Source organism: Cottoperca gobio, chromosome 20 (genome assembly GCF_900634415.1).
Source record: "Cottoperca gobio chromosome 20, fCotGob3.1, whole genome shotgun sequence".
Classification (NCBI taxonomy): Eukaryota; Metazoa; Chordata; class Actinopteri; order Perciformes; family Bovichtidae; genus Cottoperca; species Cottoperca gobio.
Genome location: NC_041374.1, coordinates 13,877,580 through 13,893,489, shown reverse-complemented (window position 1 = coordinate 13,893,489; position 15,910 = coordinate 13,877,580). Strand labels below are relative to the sequence as shown.

General features: G+C 41.1%; 2 protein-coding genes across 4 annotated transcripts in view; one reads left to right on the top strand and one right to left on the bottom strand.

The window, feature by feature from the left end:
- The window catches only part of adarb2 (adenosine deaminase RNA specific B2 (inactive)), a 210,574-nt gene extending 199,646 nt beyond the window's left edge, over positions 1-10,928 (top strand). The window contains exon 10 of the mRNA XM_029457350.1: positions 10,841-10,928. Coding sequence (XP_029313210.1) covers positions 10,841-10,921 — 81 coding nt within the window. The 3' untranslated portion in view covers positions 10,922-10,928. The remainder of the gene's footprint in view (positions 1-10,840) is intronic.
- LOC115025277 (WD repeat-containing protein 37-like) overlaps positions 1,467-15,910 on the bottom strand; it is an 18,184-nt gene continuing 3,740 nt past the window's right edge. For 2 of the 3 annotated variants that reach the window (XM_029457361.1, XM_029457360.1), the window contains exons 4-15: positions 15,671-15,766; positions 15,066-15,130; positions 14,631-14,714; positions 12,231-12,369; positions 11,367-11,438; positions 11,095-11,139; positions 10,876-10,952; positions 10,472-10,706; positions 9,499-9,640; positions 4,302-4,436; positions 3,825-3,939; positions 1,467-3,708 (exon numbers count right to left, since the gene is read on the bottom strand). In XM_029457361.1, the coding sequence (XP_029313221.1) occupies positions 3,577-3,708; positions 3,825-3,939; positions 4,302-4,436; positions 9,499-9,640; positions 10,472-10,706; positions 10,876-10,952; positions 11,095-11,139; positions 11,367-11,438; positions 12,231-12,369; positions 14,631-14,714; positions 15,066-15,130; positions 15,671-15,766 (1,337 nt within the window). In that variant the 3' untranslated portion in view covers positions 1,467-3,576. The remainder of the gene's footprint in view (positions 3,709-3,824; positions 3,940-4,301; positions 4,437-9,498; positions 9,641-10,471; positions 10,707-10,875; positions 10,953-11,094; positions 11,140-11,366; positions 11,439-12,230; positions 12,370-14,630; positions 14,715-15,065; positions 15,131-15,670; positions 15,767-15,910) is intronic. The other variant, XM_029457362.1, reaches the window with a different exon arrangement.

The window sequence follows — 15,910 nt, the reverse complement described above, 5'->3', positions numbered from 1 at the left end:
CCAGCATCTTCAATTTTCTAAGACATTTTGAGAATGATCTAAAACACCTTTGTTGTGGCACTAAATGGCCTTCCTCTGGGTGTACAAGACAGTAAACATTGCAGCAGTGGTGGAAGGTAACCAGCTGCATTTACTCAAGTAGGCCTGATGTACTTAAGTACAATTATGAGGTGATTGTACTTTACTTGAATGTTTATTTGTATTCCTTCTTTATACTTCTACTTCACTACATTCCAGAGGGAATTATAGGCAACTTTAACGTCACTGCATTTATTTGACTACAGGTTATTTTCCATATTGACATTTGACATTACAAACAGGGATTCCCAAACGTTCCCAAAGCCAGTGACTAGTTGGGGCTCTTTCGTGTTCAAAGTGAGATTGTGCCACTAAACCTCACACGGAGATTTGTTTCTCTGTAGGTTCACAAATTGTCATTTGATACTTTTGGGCATCAATGCATCGGGTCTGAGCTATATATTCAGGACTTATACTTTAGAGTGTACTTTACGTTACAGGTCATTTAGCAGACGCTCTTATCCAGAGCGACTTACAGTGAACTAACTACGGGGACAGTCTCCCTGGAGCAACTCGGTTAAGTCCCTTGCTCAGGGGCACAAAGGTGGCAGCCTGGTATTGAACTCACAAGCTTCTGGTGTTCTGTTTGGAAGGCGTACCACTAGGCATCACTACTTCCTACTCAAGTAAAGGGTCAGAATAGGCTACTTCTTCCACCCCTGCAGGTATGTTAGACACTAATTAGACATAAGCTCCAGGATCTACAATGACAGATTTTTATTGTTACAAATTGTTATGCACACTCTCTCAAGGCTTGAATTTTATTCACCTCTTGCTAGAATAAAAAATGGCAACATGCTACTTGAAGAGTCCGTTTATATACATTTCAAACTCTGGAGTTTAGCATAAATATTTGTAATGGACGCAGCAGATCCAAAGCTAGAATAAAGGCGCTTGAATAGAACAGAGCCATTAATTAAAGTTATTAGTAGCACCTGTGTTTTTTTTACAATTGCAAGTCAAATTTTTTCTGCTGTGAAAAAAAAGTCCTTTAAGCCACTATAACATAAAATATAGAAAATAAAACCTACCTACTCACTCAGTGAAAGTCTTATTAAATAAGAAATAAACCTCAACATACCAACTGTATGCAGCAGTGTCGCTTCCCTTAGACCAGAAGACTATTCAGCAACAAAACTTCACTCAAACTAAAAACATTAAGTGTCGTATCAGTGGTAAAGTAATATAAAGTTCCTGTTTGCACTCTACATATATTCATACACCTTATGGTTCCCCTTTCATTAACACCAGACTTCATTATTCTAAGCTACCAGATCTACATCCACATGAATGAAGTGTGATTTTCAAAATGATATACATCTTATTGAGCTGAATAATAGGGTGAGAAGAGTTTGTGTTAAATAAGGTGAAAAAGAGACACGAGAGACTGGGAAAGGAAATCGCACATTTTATTGGAAAGTGTCAGAGAGCACGTACCCGTCACAATAAAGTATGCAAAGTAGATCACGTAATGAAGTTTGAGGTGAATAGGATTCGCCACAATGAAGCAAAGCCTATCCAATTTTTTTTTTTCTTTCAAACTGGCACGCAATAATTTAATGTATCAATCCATAATCATATTTCCTCCGAGCTGGAATTCATATGTGGGCACAAATAGGACTTTCTTTTCTACCTGCAGATTAAAATGACATTGATATCAATGGCTGTGAGATTGAGTTCCCTGAATGAAACAGGAATAAAAATCCTATCTGCACGGTGCAGTGGAACACAACTAGTTATTTAACAAGCATTTGGAACAAGTGCATTGATGCTCAGATGGATAAGGCTAATGCATTTCAATATGCTTATTACAGCTTTAGGTTCACACTACTTCAAAATCTATCCTGACTATTGTTGGTAGCAACGTGTGAAGTCTGAAGATCACTTTGGGGCAAGTTATGCATACTTATGTACACCGAGCTACATCTACACCAGTCACACAAGTACAGAAAAATCATTTCATGGGGTTTACAGCACTGAAATAAGTTAAACATCTGAAGACCAAAATCTAAAGCATGACTTCATGTTTAGGGATATTGCACAAGTGTAACAAATAAAGACTTTCCTGGTTCCGGTAAAGCGTGATTCTAGTTCTCAAAGTGAGATTCAGTGTGTATTTCAAGTCATATTCACTGATGTCCAAGACAGAAGAGCTTCACTCTGAGCACCAGAACCTTGAAGGAGCTGGGTTATTGCTTCTGAATTTGGATAAAGAGTGCTTCTCACAGACTCAACAGAAGAGGTCATACAAGGCTAAGAGTTCAATGCGACGTGTAAACACTATAACTTCATATTGACAGGCGGTTACTGAAGCACAGGAATGACCAGTAACAAGTTCACTTGGGGATGACATGTTACAGCAACACAGGGCTCTGAGCTGGCTACAGGTTGAAGAGGTCTGTATTTCACTGACGCTGAGGAAACATGGGTGCATATTATGGCTAAAAGTAGTGACACCTAAACCCGCAACATATAGAGAATACTAGATTATGATAATGTTGAACACATTCTATTCACAGACCTACAAAAGATTTGTGAACAGCAGAAGTGCAGTCGTTTCCCCGTTATTGCTATGCTCTTGACACTTTGCTGTGACAGACGCAGAATAGAGCAATGCCTAGAAAAAAAAATATCCAACTGTAAACATGGAACAAGGCAGAGTTACAGTATCATTTGAAATATTGACAACAAAATATGGAAACATGGAGGCTGGCTGTGAATTGAAAGCATCGAAGGTATTAGGCAAGGACTCGAGTCTTAGCAGTGAAGAGTTCCAGACAGGACAGCAGATTCTTGACAGATTGTAAGACAACTGAATTACCCAGCAGCCTGCATATTATAGGTTTTGTTCCATGATGATCTCTACATCTATAAGTCTGACTAAAAAGATAAAAACATTTCACAGACCCACGCTATCTCTGCCAAACTCCACCCTCAAAAGGGAGATAACTAAGACACTTAATCCATGAAACAGCAACAACCTGCAACACAGGTCACTTAATCAGGCCACGACATAATATATACACAACTTCTCTGTATCATATTCTACACGCTCTCCTGGCCTTATAATTGCTCTCACACATCTTTACAAGTAACATTTGCAAACTGAGATTATCTACATGCAAGAGTAACTATTCAGCAGTAACTAAACAACAGTGATGTGAACAGCAGCCCGTGACTGTGGAGTCAAAGATATACTTTAAAACAGAAAGAATCAGCCTTAGCCATGTCACAATTCACAACGCATGCTAAATAAGTGAAAGCGTCGAATACAGGAGATCAGCTCTGTGGCCTCGCACACTCGAGCCATGTCGGTCATTTACCGCCAGGAGATGAACACGAAGTCTTTCAAATCTGTGAACAACTCAAATGCTTCTCTGGGTAAACACTTTAAACATGCTAGCATGTGCGAGGCCCCAGATTACAGTGTTTGTGTGTGCCGTCTCCTACTTCACTGTGTGTGAGTGTGTGTGTGAGTGTGAGTGTGTGTCAGTGGCATCACTTCTCCTGCAGCAGGGCGGGGATGTTGATGTTCCAGCCGATAGCCTGTCGGTCGAAGCCGCAGGTGAACAGGTTGCACGACTGGTTCTCTTCATTCCACGCTGTGCAACACACCATCCGCCTGTGACCCTGCACACACACACACACACACACACACACACACATTTAAAATGTTCGTTTTAATGAGGCCCATTGACCAATCACACACACACACACACACCTTCCACTTTGTTCCCCTTCCTTACCATTCTGTTGCTGCGTGGAAGTCTGGCCAGCCTCACTCCGCTCATGTCAAACAGTCGGACTTGTCGATTGTCGTGTGGCAGAGCGATGATCCTCTGGTTGGCAGAGACGCTTATCCTGAAAGGTCAGATCCAGTTCACTTTGGTCTAAGTTCTCCTGTATACTGCAGTGTCACTTTTTGAATGAGTCACAGAAATCCAATCATAGCTCTACGTTGGCTCCCGTAAGCCGACATCAAAACAAGTAAAGCAATTTAAATATGGAGCCTAAAATAATATTTTCTTGATCTTGGGCCAAAACTATTTAACCTCAATTTCCACTGAGCAGTTGTTCTGGAGCTTTCGATCACATCACATGAACTTGATCAACAAATGTAGTTTGCCCAGTAGTCATGGAACTGTAGATGTTAAAATATCCAAACTAAATATAAATGCACCTGCAAAGCCCGGTTGCATCCAGTCACGTCTCCCTCCACCTACCTGTTCACAGCTGAGTCGGTGCGGATGGTTGCTATAGGCGACCTCATGTTCTTCAAATCCCACACCTTGACGGTGCGGTCGTCGCTCCCTGAAACCACATTGTCTCCCACCGTGAACACTGCCGACGTCACCGTGCTAAAACCATGGACACAGACACACAGAGGCCAGTTGTCACACAAGTAATGTAACCTCACATGTTCCAACTGATCACACTGCAGGGACGACAGTTTACAGGACGGGACAGCAAAAGAAGCTGCACTTCTTCCAAATCAGGAAAAAGAAGGAAAGTTTCAGGAGTGAATACCAATTCTTCACTTTCCCGACACTGAAATGACTGATAAAAGATAAGACGGATCCACACATGCGTCATAGTGATATGTCAAGACACGTGATGAGCGTCGACACCAGCAGCACCTAGAGAGGATGTATCAGGTACAACATCAGAAAGTTAACACTGTGTCGTTCTTGATTTAAGATGCGATTATCAATATCACCTTCCCGCCGGAGAAGAGAAGCGGGATCACACTTGTGCTGCGTTCCTGTCACAGAGGTGAAGCTGTCTGGATGCTTTAAATAATGACTTGAAGGTGTTCACACCGTGGAAAGCGTTGAGCTGTCGAGACGGCGTGAAAGAATGTTCTATGAACCAAATACTAAGTGTATTGAAAAAATAAGGGTTCAAAGCGTCGGGCAATATTATTATAAATACTATAGAAGTGTGTCCACGGTAGCTATACCTTAATATCTCGAGGTGGGTTACAACATGGTTACCAAAGTTTCTTGAATGACATCAGAGGAGTTCAAGTACCCCTTTATTAGCACCACTAATATGTTCTTATGAGTGGATTATAAACCCTTATTCAACTATTAATCATATAAAAGTGGATATAGTTACAACCATTTATCCATCACTATTTGCTAACTGTATAAACGGTTTATTATGTTTAGCTTCTTATTTCAACTGTATTCATTGTTTTTAGCTAATAATATAGTTGCTTCATTACTTCCAGCCAGTTCCATTACTTTATATAACTATGACTCAGGTTGATGAGCTGTTTCCTGGTTAGTGTAAATTTACTAAAGATCACCAATTTGTATGGGATTAGTTGGCAGCTGCAAACACAGCTTATATAAAAAAAAATATATATATATATATATTTTTAAAAAGATGTTACTCCTTAAGTCTAATACAGGTGTGACTTCAGCCTTTATACCGGAAGATAACTTATAGGATAAAGAGATAAATGATGCCAAACACACAATACATTTTGCGACACCATATCACAAGCTGTGTTGCGCACAATGGAAGCAGAAACGTTCTTTATATGCACACAGCGACCCTCTCCTTCCACGCCCTTTATCCAACCAGCCGTGATGCACTGCTCCACATGATAGCACTACGGTCAGGCCTAGCCATTCATTTAATAGACCTTTAATATTTCCAATCTATTACTGTACGTCAGTCGCTCCTGTGAGGGGTTTTCTCTCACTTTTGTGCCTGTTCAATGAATCGTTGCAGGAAGTTAAAAAAGAAAAAGCTCTGATTCTTGATTAAGATTAGCGTTTAGCAGTGTCCCTTCACACACAAGCATTGTCGAGAGTTCCACATCTAGTTTTTCTTTCTAAAACTGGCTTCCCTCTTAATTCAAATTGACATGGCATTAAGGGCTAATTAGGGAACTAAACTTTGTCCTATTAGAGGGGCCGGGGCTCAAGGAAACTGCTGTATCGTTACAGGCACCTTCTGACATTGCAGGGCACAGCCCACCTGGGAATACAGGAAGGAGAGACAGAGACAGGGAGAAGGGAAGATAAGAGGTGTGTTCAGTGGGAGAGCATAATCAGACAAGGTAATTGATTAAAAGGTTGATTAGGTTAAAGGGTTTTTAGAATGTGTGGTGAGAAGGGAGGAAAGTATTCAGTGTTACTTAATGGCATCTCTGCAGTGTGTCTGACAGCCAAGGTCAAGACTCCCTGCGATGAGAGACTCGGGGAGTTGGCGAGGAAGAGAGAGACGGGCACACAGAGGGAACCAGGGGACCTCTCTACAGTTGGAGAAGTTAAGGAGAGCTGAATGAATCCCTAACCATAAAGCTCAAAGGTCCCTTGCACCGTGATTTCAAGATGTCAAGAACACCCCGAGAGATGAGGTGAGACTTCATACCTCCCCAAACGGTTCCCACTAACAGCGAACACTGAGGTCGTATTAAGTGTTACAGTCACACCTGCAGCTTCAGCCTCTACAACGACTAAGACCTTCTTTCAACGACGATATCGATTGTGTGCGATTATGGCTTACAATGACCCCGCTTTGTTTTCACTGAGACAGAAGCTCTTCAAAGAAATACAATCGCTCACATCCATAGCTCATTGCCTCACAACATGCATTTGTATGCAGCTTTCACACACACAGATCTAATTAATGACTAAAACTATCTTTGGATAACTTGATGATGTTGGATCTTTGTGTTTGAATGTGTATTGTAAGGGTAAATATTAGGAGATGCTCTGGTCAGTTTGTTCATGATGAAATGAATCCTCTGAATGAGGATGACACATAAAGACAAAACCACTGCTGTGACATGGAGGATAAACTAGGGTGTTATTTATTGGATATCTCAGATGTGTAGGTGTATATATCTGTTTTCTTCTTCAAATAATAGCTTAATGTGTATAAATCACTTGGGCTGCACCCAAACTCGTAGCAGGAAGCTTCTAGGTATCACTATATTTTCCTAAACGCTACATGAAGTTAGTTTGTTGTTGTTGTTTCTCCTTGTGGAGCCTTTTAAATGTCTCTGCTAACTTTCCTTTTCCTTTTTCAGGCGCCAACTGTTTAGACTCAGATTGGCACTGCTGTCATTTTAAGTATTTTACGTCGCTGTGACTGGAAGCTACTTCCTGTGGACTGGTGCACACTGGCAGTGAGAACGCTTGAAATGCATAACTTGATAAAACTGGTGGTTGAATGACATTTAATGGATGCTACTCAGTTGGCTCTACAGGATGTTTGGCTTTACACTATTGGTTAGCATACGTAAGGATCAATGAACAAATAACTGCTGAAACATCATTTCACTGGACTCTTAAAAAGGCCTTCTGGAGGACAAATGAAGCGCTCCTCTGCACTGGGATGTGAGGATAAATCTGCAAGCTAAACTAGAGTATTTGTTCTGGCCCTTTGGCTTTGATCCCCCCCCCCTCCCTCATGAGTGCCTTTAATGATTGATTTATGAAAATCTCAAGGATTATTACAATGTACTCATTTGTAAGTGGATGAGCGCGTAAACCAAATGCCTAAAAACGTACAATGTAAATGAAACAATTGCGGTACAGACGACTAAGAGCTTTTAGAGCACTCTGTTATTTTGCTGTGCTGCAGCAAAACTGACAGTCGCTAAGAACCTGGTAAATGCTGGTGAATTCCTCCAGAGACTGGATGTCAGATCTGCATACAGACACACACACACACACAAATGTGCATGTCTATTAACCGCAATCAAATGTCTCAGAAAGCCGCCGATGGCAGCAGAGACAAATGTGACATGGCATTCTGTTTGTAGAGCAAGTCCGCTGTCACTTCTCGTTTGCTCTGGGCTGTTGTGTTAGCTCACGTGCAGTTGTCATTACTCTGCGATTATGGCGGGGCGGTGGGATAGAGGGTGTATGCTGCACTTTTAGCCGCCGCGGTTCACTGTCAGGAAGCGTTAGCTGTAATTGCCAATGAAGAGTGTGGAAACGAGAGGCTGTCTCCCCTCCAGCTCTCAACCTCTGCTGCCTATTAAACCATTCACACTCTCCTCTTTCCACAGGAGATGTGGAGACTGTGCCGTTGATGCCACGTTGGAGATTCTGGAGAATTAGTAAGAGAAAAGGCAGGGACCTGCTAATGTTGTAGGATCTGGTTAAAACTAAATTTGCTCACAAGTTGGAAAGTGGAAAAAGAATGGCCAGAAACAATATTCTAGTATCTATTCATTCTGGTTCCAAATGTCAAAACAATTGCTGGTACTGTATAACAATAGACTAGACAAAACATTTGTCACCTCGGACACAAATGTGGACATTTTTAATTGAATAACTGAATCACTCAAGTTTATTTTTAAGCAAATAATGCCAAACATTCAATGTGTCAAACGTGATCATTTTCTGATTTCGTAAATTGAATGTCTTCAGGTGGTTGGACTGTGGTCAGACAAGACATTTTAAGATGTCACCTGGGGCTGTATAATATTACAAAGTCAAGTGTCAGCACTTGAAAGTGGCTGAAACAACTTTTTGGCTGCAGTATTCTGCAGAATTTGTTTCAGTTCTTAGGCTGGACAGCACTCTGTAAGTGTGCTGCTTTAAATGCTCCACAGAAGGAGAAGTAAGAATGTTTAAAGACCGATGGTCCTTCCAGAAGAGCAGAACATTGGAATTGGGCTGTTGTTAACTGTGGAACACTGGAGCTTAATCTCATTATACCAATTGTCTATGGGAGAGAATTAGAGCGGGATCTGCAGGAATTATACATGTTGGGGTCGTACATAATGAGCTCTATGTAATCCCCCCACTTGCAATCAAAGGCTGCCAGAGAGTACCAGCCAGGCAGCACACACATGTAGACATGTACCAACACACACACACACACAACACACACACACACACTCTCTTCTTGTGCCTTTTAAAGAGCGCTGCCATAGAAAGCCACAGACATGCCTGACAGTCATCGTTTTGAAATGAGCGTCTGCAATTGAGTGTTAACAGCGAGCAAAGTGCCAAATTACACAGAGTGGGGGATTAACGCAGAAACGGAAAGATAAATGAACAGGAGAGCGAGGGAGAGAGAGAGGAAAGAAGAAAAAGAACGGGGAAAAGGAGCAGCAAACCGTTGAAGTGAAGAGAAGTGCTCAGTAATGAATGAGAGGCAAGTGGAGGATTTGGCTTAGAGCAATACATTCTGTAAATGAATGTGGTTCTGTAAAAGGGAAAAAAAGAAAGTGCTGGAGGGACTCGCAGGGCAGAGAGATGTTACAGCACCACCCTGTGGGCCAAATAAAGACTGCAGCAACTGAAACTTTAAACTTTTAAGTATTCATTTCAGTTTGCGCTTCTGGAGGAAGATTGACAACATTTGAACTCAGCACCCAAACAAATACGAGGAAATATGAGACTAATTAGAATTTTTGTGTGTGTGTGAGAGAAACAGACTTACTCAGTGTGTCCCTGGAAGACGTTGACAGAGTGGATGGACGGGTCTCTGAAATCCCACAGTCTGAAGGTGGTGTCTCTGGATGAAGTGACCACCAGCCGCTGGGTGGGGTGGGTGCAGCAGTGGGTCAGCTCCTGGTCATGTCCTGCATACACAGACACAAATTAGTAAACAGGAAACTCCTCGGGTTTGTACATCATTAGATTAGATACATGGCTGCTACAGTAAGATAGTAGCATGTCAGTGAGAGCTCTACTTCTTGTTGTGCAGGCAAAATTACAGCACGTATCAGCACAAGTGTTGAAAATAACGATGTTTAAAGTGCCAGTAGAGGAACAAACCGGCCATTAAATTTGTCAAACCAACTCCTGCAGCGCAGTCTACTTTGACTACATTGATTTCATTGTTTAGTCACACTAAGTAGAGGAAACAGAGGCTTCTTCCTGTTTAGTCTGGGAACCAAACAGCACCAGACAATTCTGTTCACAACTGCTCCATAAAATCAACAAGCAGCCCATTTCATCTGCCATTTAAGATGAGTTACTCGTTACCTCTTCACTGAATGCTACAAAGAGAGGTTATTGTGGGCCTTTTGGACTCATGATACAATCATTCAGCAACACAACATTGTGCTGTCGGCATTCCTGTAAACAGAAAACATGTTTGGGTGTTGGCTTTTAATTTGGGAGAGCTGTAATTTAGGAATGCTGGAAAGCACAAAGTACTGGATTATGTCTAATTGAATGACATGATAACATGACATGCAAATAAAAATATATATGCCTTCTGTGTAAAATGACATGAATAAATAATCAATGCAAAATATAAACAATACAAAAATACTTATTTAACATTTGAAAGACCTGAAAATAAACTCCAACTGTATTTATCAGAAGGCACCTGAAGATGAAGACAACAGACACCATAATGGGCTAAATATAGACTGATACAAAGTGTTTATAAACAGTTTACATACCAGTGAGTGCGTGAACCAGTTCAGACGTCTCCACCTCGTACAGGTTGGCAGCACGATCCCAGGAAGCGGTCACCACTTGTCGGCCTCCAACCAACCAATCAGCTGCGATCACTACACCCTGGTGGCTCTTCAGTGTTGCTGTAGCGACCCTGACGGTGGGGACCTCGCAAGGGCCCTCGCCATCCACCTCACCTTCTTCTCTGTCTGACGAGTCCTGGTCGTCATCACATGGAGCCTATGGGAGAACAAAGCACACACACAATAGTTCAGTCAATGCACACAGATCCCTGCAATGATACAGAAGCAAAGAACTGTGACAGCTAGGATTTAGTTCTGGTGATTAATTTGTTATTTCTTATGTTCCAGTAGAAACTCAGAGAAGAGGACCGAACAAAGCTACTCACACTGACATCTGGTGGTGGCTGGGGGACCGGAAGCTGCACCATGTAGCGCCAGATGTGAGCCGTCTGGTCCCCAGAGGCTGTGGAGACATAAGTGCATCATGCCATACACATCATCAAAAATGCAGCATGTTCAGATCCAAAGAAATGTAACTGCTGGAGACAACAGAAGATGTTGATACAAAAGGCTAATTCAACAAAAGAAACACTTTGAATACACACCAGTGAGGGCCATCTGCTCTGTGGGGTGGAACTTGATGGAGTTGACTGTAGGCGAGAGGAAAGTTATGAGATTGTACATAATGTTACATCACATCACCCATTATCTAACAAGCCAAGTGTGCAAATGTGAAAGTACTCATTGTTTTTATCTCCATTCATTAACAAAGAGAGATATGACATGACCTAACCTGCTGCCTGAATTGGCATTATATCAATTTAAGAAAGAAACCCCGTGTTGTGTGCAGTTATTTAGGTTTCTTATGAATGATTACCTGATCCTGCATGACCAGCATACCTCAACAGACATTTCCCAGTCTCTATACTCCACAGCAGAGCTGAGTGATCTGTGAAGGGACAGCATGAAGACATTGACATTTTTATAGTAATGACTTCATATTGTAATGTACTGCATTTACATACTATAGTGGGCTCTCTAGTTCGATTCAGTTCAGGAGCACTTTATGGTGAGACTTTGTACAACAATAAGGAACACAAACTGAGCAGCTTACTTCCAGAGCTAGAGCTTCTAAGGTTTCTTGCATTGGCAGATCATGGAAATAAAAACTAAAATCATGTTCAACAGAACTGAAAAGCCATTAGTTCTCATTGTTTGTCTTTCTTTCTAGAAATGTGATAGTTTTAGCACTGACAACATTAATGATGTGTAATTGTGTCTTTAATCATCTCAACTATGCTAATTGCACCGAGGTATTACATTTAATGTGACAATGGGCCTCATGCAGGAAGCCATTTCTTCTTGCTTTTGTTCGTTTCCTTGATCTGTAGTCATTTTGTTAGAACCTATTGATTTTTGGGATTCACCAATGTTTTCGCTTATATAGTGTTTAGTGGCCACACGCCTCAAAATCATGACCAAGTGGGATTCATCATCCAGCACACGTGGGTAACATCAGATTGGGATGGATTAGTACATTTGGTGCATCTTGAGTTGACTGAACAGAAAATGTTGCTGCATGAGGCCCAATGATAGAATGGTGTTAACACTACATACAGCACCTGTGGTTTTGACTGATTATCCGTGTATTGAAAACCACTATGTGTCATGTATAGGCTGTGTACAGAACAATGACACAGCGATTGACAAATAGTCCCTAAAGTGTAAAGTGACAGTGTACCTGCGGAGGCAGTGCCCAGGACTACTGGCTGAGTCCTGGTGATGCTGAGGTCCCAGATCCCGTCCCGGTGGCCCATGTACTCCTTGAGCAGCTGGCACACAGCCCGGGACCCTGCAGTGGCTTTGAAACTGGACACAATCTGAGCAGGGAGGGAGAGAAGAGAGATGGGCATGAGTAGACAGAGGATGAGCATTCCTCCTGGGGCTGAACCACAGTTAACAAAACAGTGTTGCTTAAATTAGAGGCCAAAACTAAAGTACCAGGTGCACCAACACAAAGCTTTCAGAACAGAATGGGCCGATATAAATACCAGCATATTTACGACTTGATTTACAAGCATTACTACATTTACAGTTACAGAGAAATATTCATCAATATTCATTTATGTTCAATAAATGATGGTAATTGAAATCTGGCCACATAACCATAAGACTAAAAGACTGAATAGTAGCTTTTTTTTCTCCTTCTTTGTTTGTGCGTAATTCTCTTTACTTTTCGGTGTTTAACCGCACAGCTAACGTCAGAGGATCAGATCTGAAGCTGCAGCCTGACCTCTGGGAGAAATGGAGTTATCATTGCTACAGGATCCTGAGAGAGACATAACTTTACAATTAAGTGAGAAGAAATAAAAACTAAAGAGACTCCATAGATCGATAGAATCATTTTGCATTCCATGGTAATAATGTCAGAGGAAATATTTTGTGTGTTCACTCTAGATTTAAAACAAACAGAGAGATGGTTTACCACACATTAATTAATGACAATTATAGCTGCATATTAATTCTGTTTTATCAGCCATTATTTTTAATATGTTGGTATAAATACTAGTGTTTTTATAGTTCCTTAATTTAACGTGAAAACTGCAAGCAATATTTTCATATCCGAGGATGATTCTGTGTGTTATTGGAGTATTAATATCAAGACTGCTCTAATGCTTATTCATGTATTGGTGTACTGAAGATAGTGACTGTGCACTGACACTGTACGAGTGGTGCACCTCTAGAGACATCTAGTGGTCTGGTTACACATGCAGGTTACCAGAAGAACGTATTAAAGGGAGAACTGTAGTTTCACTCGTCACAGAGCGGTCACACACTGCACTGTGCATGCTGCGGCAAGCAGGCGGCTGATCATTGGTAGTCATTAGATGCAGCAGCGAAGCATCTGGTTCCCTTGTGTGAGACTGTGTTAATGTGTGCTCTCATTCTGTCCTCTGTGTTTACATTCACATTACAATCTTATTGGTTTTCTGTCAATAAAACACAATGAGCAGTGAGCAACAAGAAACAAAAGCCCATTAGAGTCAAGGTCAACCCAGTAGTAAACCAAGGATATAGTTAGTGCACATCATTAGTTTCAAGAACAGTCAGTCTTAACTAAATGTTTCTTAGCCAGCTGATAGGTTAGCTGTTGTACAGCAGCGTTAATCTAAGAAGTCTTCCCTTGATCCTGTGGATCCTCTTTTCTAACTTTCAAATCAGCAGAGGATTGTGTTCCACTCTTCATGTAGCTCAGACTTTGGCAGCATTCATATTGTTCCTTTGTTTTAAGAAAGGCAATGACGAGGAAAACATTTAGACCAAATTGAAAATAAGAGAAAGGGAAAGTTTGACGACGCGTTTTAAAGCCATATTACACATTTTCAATATGATACTTAAACCATTACAGGGATCCAAACCAAACATGGTGTTGACTAAATTAGACGCCAACTAAAATTAAAGTAAATACAGGGGCACCAATACAAGGTTTTCCACACCAACACTACATTTATGAGGGCTCAGTTACTTTTTTTTAGGAAGTAACATGAATGCGTACAGTTTGCATAAGACACAGGGGGAATCTGGCAAAAGTATAAGATCCAAAAGGAAGAAACATAACATGTGCATACAAAAAATGTTCGCTTGCATATGCACCGTAGAAGGAATAGTTTGACATTTTGGGAAATTATTTCTTGCCAAGATTTAGATAAGAAGATCAAAACCGAAGGCAAATAAATGTATTTCCTAAAATGCTAAACTATTACTTTAACTGAAAATTGCTCAGCTTTTGTAATTCCACATCGGTTATTTGTTTTGGCATTAAGACAACTGACTCTGATTGTTATTGTTTTGCTAATGAGAAGGGACTCAAGTGACCAAACAAATTAAGGTTCTACTTTATTGGTAGAAGATTTTGTGTAACGAGTTACCAACATGACACTTTCAAAAGTACAGTGTGTTCTTGTAAATAATATGTTGTTTTATTGATTTAGTTTTAAATGCAGCCGTTCACCCCTGAGGGGATTCCAACAAGGTGCAGAGAAGAGACGAGGAGTCAAGGTCAGACTGTAGTTAAAGACAGACTCAGCCCACAGCTGGCCCTCACAATGCTTAGTGACAAACCGAGCATTCAGGAAGTTACCCATGAATCTCCTCCCCACAACTCGCATGCGGCCACACGGAAGTAGCGAGGTCTGCCTATTTTGCCGTGGAAAGTGTACAAGCGCTACATCGTCGGGAGATTAAAAAAAGAGAAGTCATGGGAGATGTCATTTAGTGATAAAACCCTTTAAAACTCAAGTTTCCTTAACTCAACTTCCTGCAAGTTCACAAATCTTAATATAAATGCATCAGCACTTCAAAAACAAAAGAATATAACAGCCATGATTTTTGGTCACAATTTCACTCTTTACATACAATGACTTCAGAGGAAGAGAAATACATCCTCCTACTCCTCACTCAGCAACAAAGGGGCTTTTGAAAGTCTGCTACCATCACCCCCACAGCTCGAATAATTAAACAGATGACAAATCTTATGAGCTCTATAAAATAATTTGAAATAGCTGCGGCCAGGTACCTTGCTGGTGGAGGCTTTGTAGGTCGTCTTCAGCTTCTGTGACAGTTGACTGGTGCTGTGGCTGGCTGTGTGATGGAAAGACAAAGAACAATGAATGAAATTCTCCACTGAGTGACAAAATCATTGGTTGGTTTCACTGCCGCACTAATGGCCTAATAAAGTGTCAAAGGCTGGCCAGGCTTACTTCAGCAAACCTGACTTTTTTTATAGGAAATTCTCTTTGATAAAGGAGGTTTCATAAAAGGATAGTTTTCAGGTTTAGCTTCACGTCAGTCTTACAATCAATCTGCCAGACTGAAGCAGTGTTTAATCCAAGGTTTCTCCCTGAAGGTTCCTTTTTACTGCTGCATTATTAACATGAGTCAGTTTGTAGTAGCTGCCAAATTTATCACATTTTGACATAGGCTGTAATAATTGTGTATTGAAAATCTGAGGTCGTTCTGCACAGCATAACATTATGTTTTTTTAAATATGCTGCAACCATAGAATGAGATGTACATATGTATACTTTCATTTGAAAGCCAAACATCAATATTTTCCATTTTAGCAGTCGTGTCTGTTGAATATATTGAGACCTGCCACAGATTGTAAAGGGAATACTGTACCTTTGGTTTTCAGAGCTCCCTTGGTGGGGTCTCCTCCCTCAACAGTCTGTCCATCTCCGGTCAGACGCTCATTCAGAGAGTCAATCTCCCGGCGTACTGTAATGTTAGCACAGTGAGCGCATCAGTAAGCAAACACTGCCGTGTTCTGACACCATCTGCTTAGTCAATCAACACCTGAAGATCAATACAGTAAGGCATGTGCCCAGGAAATCTAAATGCAATCTAAATACATTTGCCCTC